Raw genomic sequence first — 13,053 nt, 5'->3', positions numbered from 1 at the left:
GCATCACCTCTTTCGTGACACATTTGTAAAAATACATTGTGTATTTTGATGGCTCATTTGTTACCACAACTAAGTATAGGTCTCTGACATCAGAAATGGCCTCCTGTCTTATCTAACAGATACATATGAAAGGACATTATATGTTAAGAGTTCTGACACATTTATTACATAAATTCATTTTTGCTCCACATTGCACACGCTGCAATAATTGTGGATTTGTCCACATGTATCTTGTAATGCAATTCCGTCTACATTCCTCAATGATGTTGAATGCATCTATTTTTGTTTTCCAATTTAATCCAACTAAAAATTTAAGCACCTATATTTTCTTGTCTGCAATGGCCCACGACTTATTTTTAGGGTGTGATTTTCGTCTGATTTTCATCAGCACATTTTCCCATCTTCCTGTTTTCGCTGTCATCCGTATTGTGAAAGGTGCAGATTGTGCACTTTGTAATGTAATCTGCCTCTATATTTATTGCAATAATATTTACGTGTATGTATTTATTTACACATGCTTGCTTAACAATCCTATTGTTGTCCACGTCATACAGCATTACAATAATTTTACCATTATTGGAATCAACTATCTTTTTACATTGATTGTATAAATATCCAGGACAGGCGCTTTCTCAAGATCATGCGCAAAAATGTATTCACAAAGTAACTCTGTTGACAACTTTAACTTGAGTCATTTCCATTTCTAAGTGGCACACAATTAAGAGAAGTTCGTTTTTTTCAATAACATCTTTTCAAGTTATTTTAGTCATAATGAACATACAAAAACGGTGTGTCAGTGTCTCATCAATCTCTATACAGATTTCCAAGTGGCTATTTGTCGTTGTTTAAATTGTCAACTACACAAGTGTTTTTGTGCTATTCAGCATTTAAAATGATTTGTTAGTTTCCTTGCCCAATGTACATGTTTGTCACGTATATATTGCTTGCGGGCCGATCATTGTTTCAAAACGTGCTCTGCCCTGTGTTCTAGTGCCGGATTGCATTTGCACTAAGCACTGCATCATCCAAGCTCATTTTCATCACATTTTATTGTATTACATATGCCATAACATATGAGTTGGCGACATGTCTATCATCTGAGTATTTTTCTTGTAAGCGAAACCACTTGTTGCTTCTATTTTAATATACATCCCAGATTCCTACTTCCATGGGTTTACCCTATAGTTTATTACACATATTTAATAAAGAAAATGGCATCTTATCACAGTAACAGTCCACATAAGCCCCTACAACCCAGCTGTATCTCAAACTACTCATTGTCTGTATCTTTGCCTTTGACCTTGCACATTGCTGTGCTGCCTTTTGCCTAAGTTTGTGCAGTAGGAATTCAATGTACATACCAGTGGCGGCCTGTAATTTTAGGAGGGAGGGGGTCGGGAAGGATACAGAAACACATGCACACTCATTCATTCATACACACACACACTTACCTTCAGCGCTGACTCAGAGGTCCTAGGAGGGTTGGGACTGCTGCCTTCCCTCACTGGCTAACCTAAGGTCAGCCAGCGAGGGAAGGCAGCAGTCCCAGCATGTCACAGAGTAGGATGGGGTCAGTGAGACTGCTGACCCCACCCCACTCTATGAAGAGGTCTCACTAATTGACATTCAACCCTGGGGGCTTCAGGGCTTAACACTGAAGCTCCCAGGTCTGAAACAATCTGCAACATTCCCACTCATCATGAGGGGGAGGGCCTTGAGGCACCTTTGCTAGGCTGAAGAGGTCACACCCACAGGGATGTGACTTCTTCAGCCCAGCAAAGTGCAGCTCAGGCAGCAAATAGTGCATGTCTAGTTCCCGGCTGCCTGACCTGAAAATGAAAAGTGTCTGTCAGGCTGACATTTGCTCAGCCTGACAAACACTCTTCTTGAGGGGTAAAAGGTGGGGGTGGGGCCCCTCACCCCCAAAGGACAGGTCGCGGCTGGTACATACAGACATAATGGATTGAAAAATAAGCCACTTGTTTGAATTGTCTCTTCTGTTGTCCTTCAGTCACCTATATAGTATATTGATTTTATGTACCATAGTATGGTTCTGCCTATGTTATAGGTGTATAAATATAATATTGTTGCAGCCTTGGGATTAGGAAAAGAGAAATTAATATTTAGGTTTAATTACCATTCTTTTATTGTATCTGTGTTTTTGCTGGTCCGGTGCATCCTTTTTATTGAGACAGAAATGTTCCTTTTTTGGCTTTAGAGAGCTTTCACCCTTCCTCTCCTTGAAACTTTTTGGAATATCACAGTATGTCTCTACACATTTTTTATTTTCTTCTCGCTGAGCACATAAATCATGCATGTTCACTGATGGTGTGAGACTCCAGATTATACCTCTATACTCATGAAGGGGACATAAAGCACATGCTGATTTGAGAGCTAGTGCTGTCCTCTTGCCTTCTTTCATTATGAAACGGTCTGCCTGGGTTCTTTGCCCCATACATGTTGGACATAAGTGGAAAGTGCATTTTTACTCTGCATTAAGTTGGCAGTATGAGCATGAAATGTGTGTTGTGCTTTACTTTGTGGGAACAGGAATTCACCTTTGAACTCCTGTGTGTGGATGTATGACTCAACAGAGACTGGTGGTGAACCTCATAAGGTATTTTTGTGGACTGGGAAGTCTCGGAACAATACACAGTCTGGATGATCTCTGAAGTGAGCCCCAAGTAGATGATGGTGGAAAGGAGGAGTGTTGTCTCTCTTTGTAGTATGGCTGCTGTCCCTGATCTTTCCTGCTTCCCAGCTTTCTGACAATGTCACAGCAGACAGGTATTTGTACTGGACAGTGAGAATGCCTCTACCTTTTTTGTGTCTTTATATTCCATCACATGTGATGGCACAACCAAATCCCGCCCCTTCTTCTTACTGCTTTTGTGAAACAAACACTATGGCTTGGGCAGTGTGTGTGAAACTCCACTACAACGCAAAGTCTCATGTCCAGGCTCCACACTACAGTGTGTGGGGGAACATGTTTTAATTACAGGATTTATGTCTTTTGCAGCCAGCTCCTCTGCCAGGTTGGAATTAAAGCCTGAGCCCTGCGGGGAGACGTAGTGAGAATAAAAAAAATGAGGAGCATATTTATCAAGGTTTTGTGTCACCCTTTTTCCATGCAAGGTAGTGCAAGTGTGATGCAAAACCTAGAAAGATATTTACCAAACCACAGAAGGCCACATTGTGTGGTCCTGCATGGTAAGGTAAATCTGGAGTAATACAAGACACTGCCTCCGCGAGGAGTACCATGGGTGGAGTGTGGGTGTTCTCATTGAGGCAGCCATGGGTTTTGGCACAGTCCTAGATTTTCCAAGACTAGCAAACCTGGGAATGTGTCAAAATGTTACACCTTCTTAGGGGAGGAGTAATGAAGAGAAATATATTTATTTCTCCTAGTTGTTTTCCTGTTTCTATGCATGATGCAGTCTGCAACACACATAGAAAGAGGAAAAAGCCTCAGGTTTGTTTTGCTCAGGAAGTTGTACCTTCCTGTACAAAAACAATCCTTTCTACAACACAGGCACCATTGCACCACGATGCAAGGGTGCCTGCATTGGCACTAGGCACCGGCAGAGAGCAGGAATATGCCATATCCTGGTAGATATGACATATTCGTTCCCTCTCCCTTTCACTCTGCGCAGTACATGAAGGTGTTTTGATGCATTGCATTGTGTAAAACAATGATAAATATGGCTTTGAGTGGTAGATCTTGGGGATTGCTGGTCTCGACTTGCAGAGGATGTATCTGCCTTGTGGAATCATCAGTCCAGCTTTCTGGAGATTGGGAGCTGTGCATGGAACTTGAGATTCTGAATTCTACCCCAAATGCTGCCTGAATTTGCTCTGAAAGAATGAATCCAACCACTGAGAAAGGGGCTGGTATGAGTGTACCCTTGCAAGAGAAGAAGCTGCCAGTAGGGGAAGTTGCAACCCACTCCTATCTACATATTTTTGGGAGAGGGATCAAGGAGCCATCTCTACATCATAATTGTAAGTTGCAGCCCCAAAAACCATAGTGGTGAGACCCTTATATCATTGAATTTTGGATCATATGCACCTGGTTGCCCCCAACAGTACCTTTAGTTTGCTTGGTCCTCCTTCCTGGGTTAGTAGTGAGAATGTAAAGATTCCTCAGACCCCACAAACCACACACAAAGCTGTTGAGTGCTTGTGCCGATTTTCGGATTTAAAGGCCCACTCCATGACACGTTTTGTGTGCTTGCTTATGAGAAGCATTTCAGGAAAGAACACTCCTATTTATCCTGCCCTGTGCGCCACGTAGGCTCAGTTTTCAAAGCCTATAGACTGTGGATGATTAACTGAACAACCCTAAGAGGCATGCAGACATTTTTAAATGAGTCATTAATCATTTACATAGCTTCCAAGGTTTCAGAATGCCTATGTGTGACATTTCCATGGTTTCAGTGTACATATGGGTGACATTCAATGACCAAATGAGTGACACTTGAAGTAAAACCAACCAATGAAGTGTATTGGAAGAGATACACATCAGACATTAGCACTTTTGAGCAATGAGAAGCTCTAAAAACATCCAGCTGCAAAACACCTAAAATGGAACGTTACTAACCTACAACCCCTTTCAGAATCTCAAAACATGAATAGCTGGATGGTGTGCTTGCTTCAGAAATATGGCAAGCCTTGCGCCATACATGTATAAGCTGAGCTTGATTTTGAGTCACGTGAAGCTTTGTGGTGACAAATGTTTGTCCGGTTTGATAGATAATACAATTTTTAAATAATAATTTGCATATTCACTGTGCTCCCAGTTGTCAGCTTGAACCTTGGATCACTATACAGAAGACACAAATACACACACACACGAACACATACTGTCTTTCTCTCTCTCTCTTTCACTCTCTGTCTCTCTCTCTGTGACTCTCTCTCTAATGCGATTACATTAAACTAGTGCGTTTTCAGCAGGTAACTGTAAAAGGAAAAGGATGCGCTTCCCCATCACTTTCTTTCTTTAACTTGGTTGACACATTGTTCATTTAAGGTTTATCTTAAGGTGAAAGACCAAACTACTTTGTCCTTTAGCTTTAGTGTTTGAACCCACTTCCACATAGACAGCCCTTCCCTCATTTCACTTCTTCAATGCTCTGCTGGACTCTCACCTGTGCTGCAAGTTGTCGTTCTAACTGCAGTGCCAGCTTGAGTCAGAGAGTGTCGTCGCTGTGGGGTTCTTGGGTGGCCAGGGGGCACATAGTGAACTTCAGGCAGTGCTGTAGGTTTTACTGAGATGCCTGGCTGGCTTTCTTTATTGCTGCAATGCTACTCACTGGCACCGAATTAGGCTGCTCACTCTAGTCTCTGTCAGTCACTGTCACCTCCTTGGTTGGGTCCTCACTTTGACGTCGAGCTGCGTGTGTCTGATTAGTGTGTGAGTGTCTGGAGCTTTTGTGGGCATCTGCAGGACAGGACACAAGTATCCCTGCAGTCAAAAACATGCACAAATACACAAATGTTAAAGCAGTTGACACGGCGGTGTCGTGCAAACGTGGCTGGCATCCAAACTGATGTGTGACATGTTCGCTCTCATAGCTGCCAAGTTTTTTACATTGCTTATGTGTGAATGTTCCATGTTTTTAGTTACGGTATGCGTGACATTCTACAGTCAAATCTGTGACACTTTGGCCCATATCTGTACTTTTTGACGCAAAACTGCGCTAATGCAGTTTTGCGTCAAAAACATTAGCGCCGGCTAACGCCATTCTGAAGCGCCATGCGGGTGCCGTATTTATCGAATGACGTTAGCCGGCGTTAGCCGCCGGCACCGTCTGGTGTGCGTTAAAAAAAACGACGTACACCAGGCAGCGCCGGCGTAGGGGGATATGGGGCTTGGGCTTCAAGAAATGGGGCAAGTCAGGTTGAGGCAATTTTTTCGCCTCAACCCGATTTGCGCCATTTTTTTTCACTCCCAACCCCCATAGAAATGACTCCTGTCTTAGCAAAGACAGGAGTCATGCTCCCTTGCCCAATGGCCATGCCCAGGGGACTTCTGTCCCCTGGGCATGGTCATTGGGCATAGTGGCATGTAGGGGGGCACAAATCAGGCCCCCCTATGCCACAAAAAAAAAAAAAAAAAAAACACTTACCTGAACTTACCTTAATGTCCCTGGGATGGGTCCCTCCAGCCTTGTGTGTCCTCCTGGGGTGGGCAAGGGTGACAGGGGGTGTCCCTGGGGGCATGGGAGGGCACCTCTGGGCTCCTTCAGAGCCCACAGGTCCCTTAATGCCTGCCTTTTGCAGGCGCTAAAAAATGGCGCAAAAGCGGCCGTACGTCATTTTTTTTGACCCGCCCACTCCCGGGCGTGAATTTTGCCCGGGAGTATAAATCCGAGGCACATGCCTCGGAGTCGATTTTTTAGACGGGAACGCCTACCTTGCATATAATTAATGCAAAGTAGGTGTCCACGCTAAAAAATGACGCTAACTCCATGGACTTTGGCGCTAGACGCGTCTAACGCCAAAGTATAAATATGGAGTTAGTTTTGCGTCGGAATTGCGTCAAAAAAAACGACGCAATTCCGGCGCAAACGGAGTATAAATATGCCCCTTTGAGTGACACTTTCCTGCAAGTAAATCAAAGCACTGACCAGTATTTGAATGTATCTCTGTGAGTTGTATTTCTATTACATTATCCAGACATATCACACAAAGAGGAGAACACACCTAAAACAAATGCATCCTACTGACGTGGTGAATGCTTGTTAGCACTATTAGGAAAATTAGTAATAAAAATGATTTAATCGTGAATAATTAGAATTGAGAATGTTTCAAATCTGATAATATGGAATTTGAATTAAACATTATAAAGGTCTAAGGAAGGGGTTTTGGTCTTCAAAATGTCTCATTCACTCATATTCTCCCCATCCCACCAGTTTCCTTTGCACTCTGTCACTCTGTCGGCCACATATGCCCTTTTTCTACCCACGTCTTTCTAAGATCTTCCTTTCACATATTTCAAACATTAACTCCTTCACCGTCACCAAATTTCACTCTGTCTTACTGTAGGTATCACCTTGTGCCACATAGACACACATACATTCACATGCTGTCACTCCACTTATAAATACAGCCTTAGCTTTTCCTTGCTCTGTTGCTAAAAGTGTCTCAGCATTTGTGTACCTCCTTTGCATACTTTCACATAAAATGGTAATTACAGTTTGCACATGTGTGACAGTCTGTTTGTGTGCTCTACAGAGACGCCAGCGAGTCAAAGAGAATGTAGTTGCAACAACTTAATGACCCCCGGCACACAGGCACAGAAACTCTGACTTCAGACTCAAATCCAGAGCTCTCAGTCATGTCTGAACATCAGCAAGCAACCAAAACCATATCTCTCCCAGACACTTAAAGGCAGCTTAGGAAAAAGTATGCGCTACACATGAGCCGCATGTTTCATGATAAAAATACTTCAGGAAAACAACATTTGGAAAAAACTTATAGTGATAAGGAATGTAAAATGAAGTTAACAGAGACTGCATCAATTACATTAATTACCCAAAGGTAAGGGTTTACAATTGGTCCATGCATTCTGTAGAGGAACCAAACGTTACCGCCTTAATCCTCAACTCCACAGCTCTCAAGTGTTCTCCGTCACATAGTCTCTCATATATAATGAATTTATGGTGAACGTATCCAGTCACTAAAAAGTGGCGTAGTTTGCATGTTGTGCACAAGACAAGAATCACATATTGCATGGAAATATACTACAGGAACAAAAAGTCCAGTACAGACATATATTGATAAGGAATATTAGTAACTTATCACATTGCATCACTTTTACACTAATACAAGACTGCTGACCAATGAATATTATTTGGCATTGCAAGTTATACCAGCGTTACTATATGTTACCAGTGACCAAAGCAGTAAGGACTGGCCAGGCCACTTCTATGGTTTCAAGCAAATGGATATACATATTCATAGTGTGATTACACTTCACGTCTGGTATGATAACAGACTATTATAGATCCGATAGCTCTTTCTGCTTAACATTTTCTACATATCTTTCTGAGCCTTTCTTTTATCAGTTCACAAGTAATTAATCAAATGACCACTTAGGGGCGCTAGATCACTAGTTTCTGTTCATGCCGCCCAAAACTTTCAGCCAATACTTTTCGAAACATTCCCCGTACTGTGGGACGATCTAAAGGGGGACTGAAAATCCTACCTCCGAAACATATTGGTGTTTTTTTTTAAATACCAGGCACTACTACCAGATCAGGCCAAAAGTTTGCTGGGTGAATTTGTAAAATGCTACCAGCGTTGTTGAGCACCTCTTACTGCGTGGTCCCAGGGGCACTAATATGTGGTGATGCAGACTCCAGCACTAAAATGTGTTAGTTTAACCCCTGATGCTTGATACTTGGCGGGCTTGCATGTATCAATGCTGCTTCAAAATCTTCAGGGGGTACGTGGTTCAGCATATATTTTAAATGAAATTGTACAATTGTAATCTTTATGAGTGCTCAGTTATTTCAATAATTGGATGTTACATTTTATTTGCATATAAAAATGTGTTTCCAAAAATTGGAGATTTCTGATAAAGGGTTGTGCTAACGAGAGATAATAATTTCAAACAGTTAACTGTGCTAAAATCATATCCTTCTTTTGAAGGAGTTATAAAGTTAGCTTTCATAGAGTATCAATTCATTGCTATAAAAGAGAGCTTTACAAAAAGAGCAAGACATTCACGGGCGCCACATTAAATTAAGAAAAGGAGATCGTAGTTCTACAGAGAGGTAGCAGTTTCTTTCTTGACCGCTAGATGGCAGGACAACTCTTTACAAAAGAAACAATAGCTACACTAATAATTGAAATAAGACTTGTTTGTAAATGGTGACAGCGCATTTTTATTTTTCTGAATTCCATGTCAACCTCCAAGGAATAGATACAGTTACAACAAAACCCGCAGTTTGTGAATTAGCGTGAAATTGTGTTCTTTTTCTAGAAATCCTGCGACCTTTCACATTCTGTCCAATGTTTATTCGTTGCTGTTACGAACGTTTAATTTCACTACCTACTCCCTGCATTTTCTCTTTAGAGCTCATCCTCTTCCGTGTTGACGCCCCATTAAGGTAGAAATCATGGGGGATATTTACAAAGAACTGACGCCAAAATTGCCTGCGTCGTGCTGCGTGAGTTTGGAAACGCAGGGATGCACCGAATTTACAAAAATACTCCCTGCCCGGCGCTAAATTATCTGCAAAGCACCAATGAAGCCACACTTGCGCCATGGTGCAAGAATGGCTGCGTTGCAGAGGAGATTGTTTTTGTGGAGGGAGGGACACCTTCCTGCATAAAAACAATCTTAAATGGTGATTTGCTCTTTCTATGTGTGCTACATGATGTAGCACACTCAGGGCCATATTTATACTTTTTGACGCAAAACTGCGCTAACGCAGTTTTGCGTCAAAAAAATTAGCGCCGGCTAACGCCATTCTGAAGCGCCATGCAGTCGCCGTATTTAATCAATGACGTTAGCCGGCGTTAGCCGCCGGCGCTGCCTGGTGTGCGTGGAAAAAAACGACATACACCAGGCAGCGCCGGCATAGGGGGATATGGGGCTTGGGCGTCAAGAAATGGGGCAAGTCAGGTTGAGGCAATTTTTTCGCCTCAACCCGATTTGTGCCATTTTTTTTCACTCCCAACCCCCATAGAAATGACTCCTGTCTTAGCAAAGACAGGAGTCATGCCCCCTTGCCCAATGGCCATGCCCAGGGGACTTCTGTCCCCTGGGCATGGTCATTGGGCATAGTGGCATGTAGGGGGGCACAAATCAGGCCCCCCTATGCCACAAAAAAAAAAAAAAAAAAAAAACACTTACCTGAACTTACCTTAATGTCCCTGGGATGGGTCCCTCCAGCCTTGGGTGTCCTCCTGGGGTGGGCAAGGGTGACAGGGGGGGTCCCTGGGGGCATGGGAGGGCACCTCTGGGCTCCTTCAGAGCCCACAAGTCCCTTAACGCCTGCCTTTTGCAGGAGCTAAAAAACGGCGCAAAAGCGGCCGTACGTCATTTTTTTTGACCCGCCCACTCCCTGGCGTGAATTTTGCCCGGGAGTATAAATCCGACGCACATGCCTCGGAGTTGATTTTTTAGACGTGAACGCCTACCTTGCATCTCATTAACGCAAAGTAGGTGTCCACGCTAAAAAAATGACGCAAACTCCATGGACTTTGGCGCTAGACGCGTCTAACGCCAAAGTATAAATATGGAGTTAGTTTTGCGTCGAAATTGCGTCAAAAAAAACGACGCAATTCCGGCGCAAACGGAGTATAAGTATGCCCCTTAGAGCTAAAACAAGGAGAAATAAAAGCATTTCTCTTTGTTGCACCATGTTAATGCCACTCCTGGGGTTGTGTTGGATTTTGGCACTGCCACAGATTTATGATTTTTTGTAAATCTAAGGCAGCGTTAAAATGCAATGGGTGTTGTTGTGGAACGCCTACAGCAACACGCATTGCATGCCCCTTCCGCGCAAAGTGCTGCATGTGAAGGGGTCAGTATTTACAAAATGACATTAAGCCATAAAAAGTGACGCTCTGGTGGCACTAGCGGCTTGGAAATTTGCCTCTATGAATTGTCACCAGTTAGAGATGATTAGCTCAACCTGTCGTATTATTTTAAGTATTACTAGTATTATAGGCCTGCATATAAATTTAAGATTGTTGGATGTAATATAATGACACATGAGGGCTATGGCATCAAAATGCTAGGGGAATGTGTAAAAGCCAACAAAAGGAAGGACAAGGCTGGCTATAAAAGTGGTTTGACAAACATCAAAATGTGCAATGCTAAATATGACCCTTGAGTGGAGCAAAAATCTCAAAATAAACTATTCCGTTTTGTTTAAATTAGGGGAAAAGCTTAAACGTATTTGTATTGTAGTCCCACAGTCTCCAACCCATCAAATCGATCAGCCTCCTCTCTCTTCACCATCCATGAAAACGTATGCCCTAAAATGGGAGGCCCTTGATTAAAAGTGTCTTTCTTTTTATTTCTATTTTTCAGTTGCCTGAAGAGGAGCCGGAGGACGCGCTCAAAGCTTACACGGTTCACAACAATAACAAATTAGGATCACCGTAAGAAGAAGGCAAGTGGTCATTTGTTTGTTTCATCCTAAGGTTATAAATAGTTGTAAACAGTCAATGAGGGCCAGATATGATCTGTGGTGTCCACTGCAGTTAAACGTACCAATTTGATATTTTTCCAGTCAGACTGGCATTACATTTTACAAACAAACAACGTGAGATACACTTTGTACAATACAGGAGTCTGTTGTACTTTGTGTAACAGCCAGATGGTGTGTTTCTTGGTGATGCAACGGTGTGTCCAAGAGAATTTACTTATTGTGATTAGAAAGGTGACTAGATGGTTGGTGTACTGCATGTCTCTCTAGGACTAGTGAGCAGACAAACGTTACTTTGGTTGGTGGGAAGAATCAAAGGTTTCTTTAGAAGTGCCAGTATGTGATTCTCTTTCACTCATTTTAGACATAAACCTGGACATCATCTTGACCTCATATAAACTTCCTTATTTAATCAAAACTAATATAAGAATGAGAGGTGTTAAGGGGTCCACAGCGGCCAACAGTTAAGGGGGCTGCTAGTTTGGGGCTAGAAAGGCCTTAAGGCCCGAAGCTCTGCTTCTCCACCAACAGAAAACAGCCACTCGCCACTAGAGGGGGTGACAGCTATTGGGCTGCAGGAGATTAGTATGCCTGGCCTCAAACCCCCATATACAACCACAAGATGAGATTTTCTGCTCCTGTGCTCCAGGGGATAATATTGCTTTCCATTCTTCTTACCACTAAATAGAGTGCATTCTTTCTGATGGTCCTCCCAGCCTCAATGTGATATCGTCTGTGTCACCTTAAAATACCATATACCACTTCACTACCTGATTCCTCATCCTTCATAGGACAGGCACATAATGTATGAATGGTCCTGTGTGAACCTTGCTGGGACCCGTAGGAAACAGTTGCAGGCTATACCAGCCCACCCAACTAACCGCTCAGTACTAACAAGGCAAGTTTGCAAAGACCAGACCTGCACATCAAAGGATTCTAACGTATTTCACCCTGCAGGTCCCATTAGTCACATACCCTGGGCACCAACATACAATAATGGAAAAACTATGGGCCTCATTTACAAGAATTTGATGCATCACCATTGATAAGTCAGATTTCTTATGCTTCCCTCACACCCCCTAATGATGCCACAGATGCGCTGTATTTACAATACAGAGCTCCATGGCACACGTTTTCACAGATGCATATGTTGGTGCTAAAGTGACACATTGCTGGAGTAGTGTTGTTAAAGTGATGGAACACCAGCAGCGCAAAGAGTCTCCCATAGTAAAAAGTCCTGTGTCAATTTTACTCCTGCTCTGAGCAGGTGGTAAAATCTTGATGCAGTGAAGTTGCAGAATGACACAGTGAAATGTTGTAATTTCACTGTGTCAGTTATGCATGGCTTTTCCCTTGGGAATGCCGTCCCTGCACACATTATACCTGGTGTAGATATAAAGTGAAGCCAGGTTTTACAAACTGACATATTGGACCCAATGCGTTAGTTTTGTAAATATTGAGCAATGTAGTACATTGCTAACTCTATCGCTGCGTCAAAAGAAATGGCACAGCGGTGGCAAAAAGGGCTTGTAAGCGAGGCCCTATGTGTATAACACAATGCATCACAGCAAATCTCATTAGTTGATGTCTCATAATGGCAATAATATAAAAGAGAACTATAATACAGTCTCTGCAGGAAGATCTCTAATTGCTCATCACTTTCTCTCAACAACATTTACCGTGGTTTAGATCCATAAAAATCACAAAGTGGACTACCTTATGTCACAGTTGACATAGGAAATGGGACTGAGAATGCAAAAGAAAATTACAAACAGAATAAAAGTGGCCCACAGAGTTAATTAGTGCTGCTAGCATACCACAAACAAGAAAACCCCATTCATCACACTGTGTCCTATAACATGATAACTGCACCTCAGTAACCATC

The 13,053-nt window shown here is 42.7% G+C and overlaps 1 protein-coding gene across 2 annotated transcripts in view; it reads left to right on the top strand.

The window, feature by feature from the left end:
- RHCG (Rh family C glycoprotein) overlaps nucleotides 1-13,053 on the top strand; it is a 384,997-nt gene that overhangs the window by 359,476 nt on the left and 12,468 nt on the right. For both annotated transcript variants that reach the window (XM_069222700.1, XM_069222699.1), the window contains exon 10: nucleotides 11,051-11,132. In XM_069222700.1, the coding sequence (XP_069078801.1) occupies nucleotides 11,051-11,125 (75 nt within the window). In that variant the 3' untranslated portion in view covers nucleotides 11,126-11,132. The remainder of the gene's footprint in view (nucleotides 1-11,050; nucleotides 11,133-13,053) is intronic.

Source organism: Pleurodeles waltl, chromosome 3_1, assembly GCF_031143425.1.
Source record: "Pleurodeles waltl isolate 20211129_DDA chromosome 3_1, aPleWal1.hap1.20221129, whole genome shotgun sequence".
Lineage (NCBI taxonomy): Eukaryota > Metazoa > Chordata > Amphibia > Caudata > Salamandridae > Pleurodeles > Pleurodeles waltl.
Note: the sequence above shows the minus strand (reverse complement) of the source record. Positions and strands in the feature narration are given on the sequence as shown.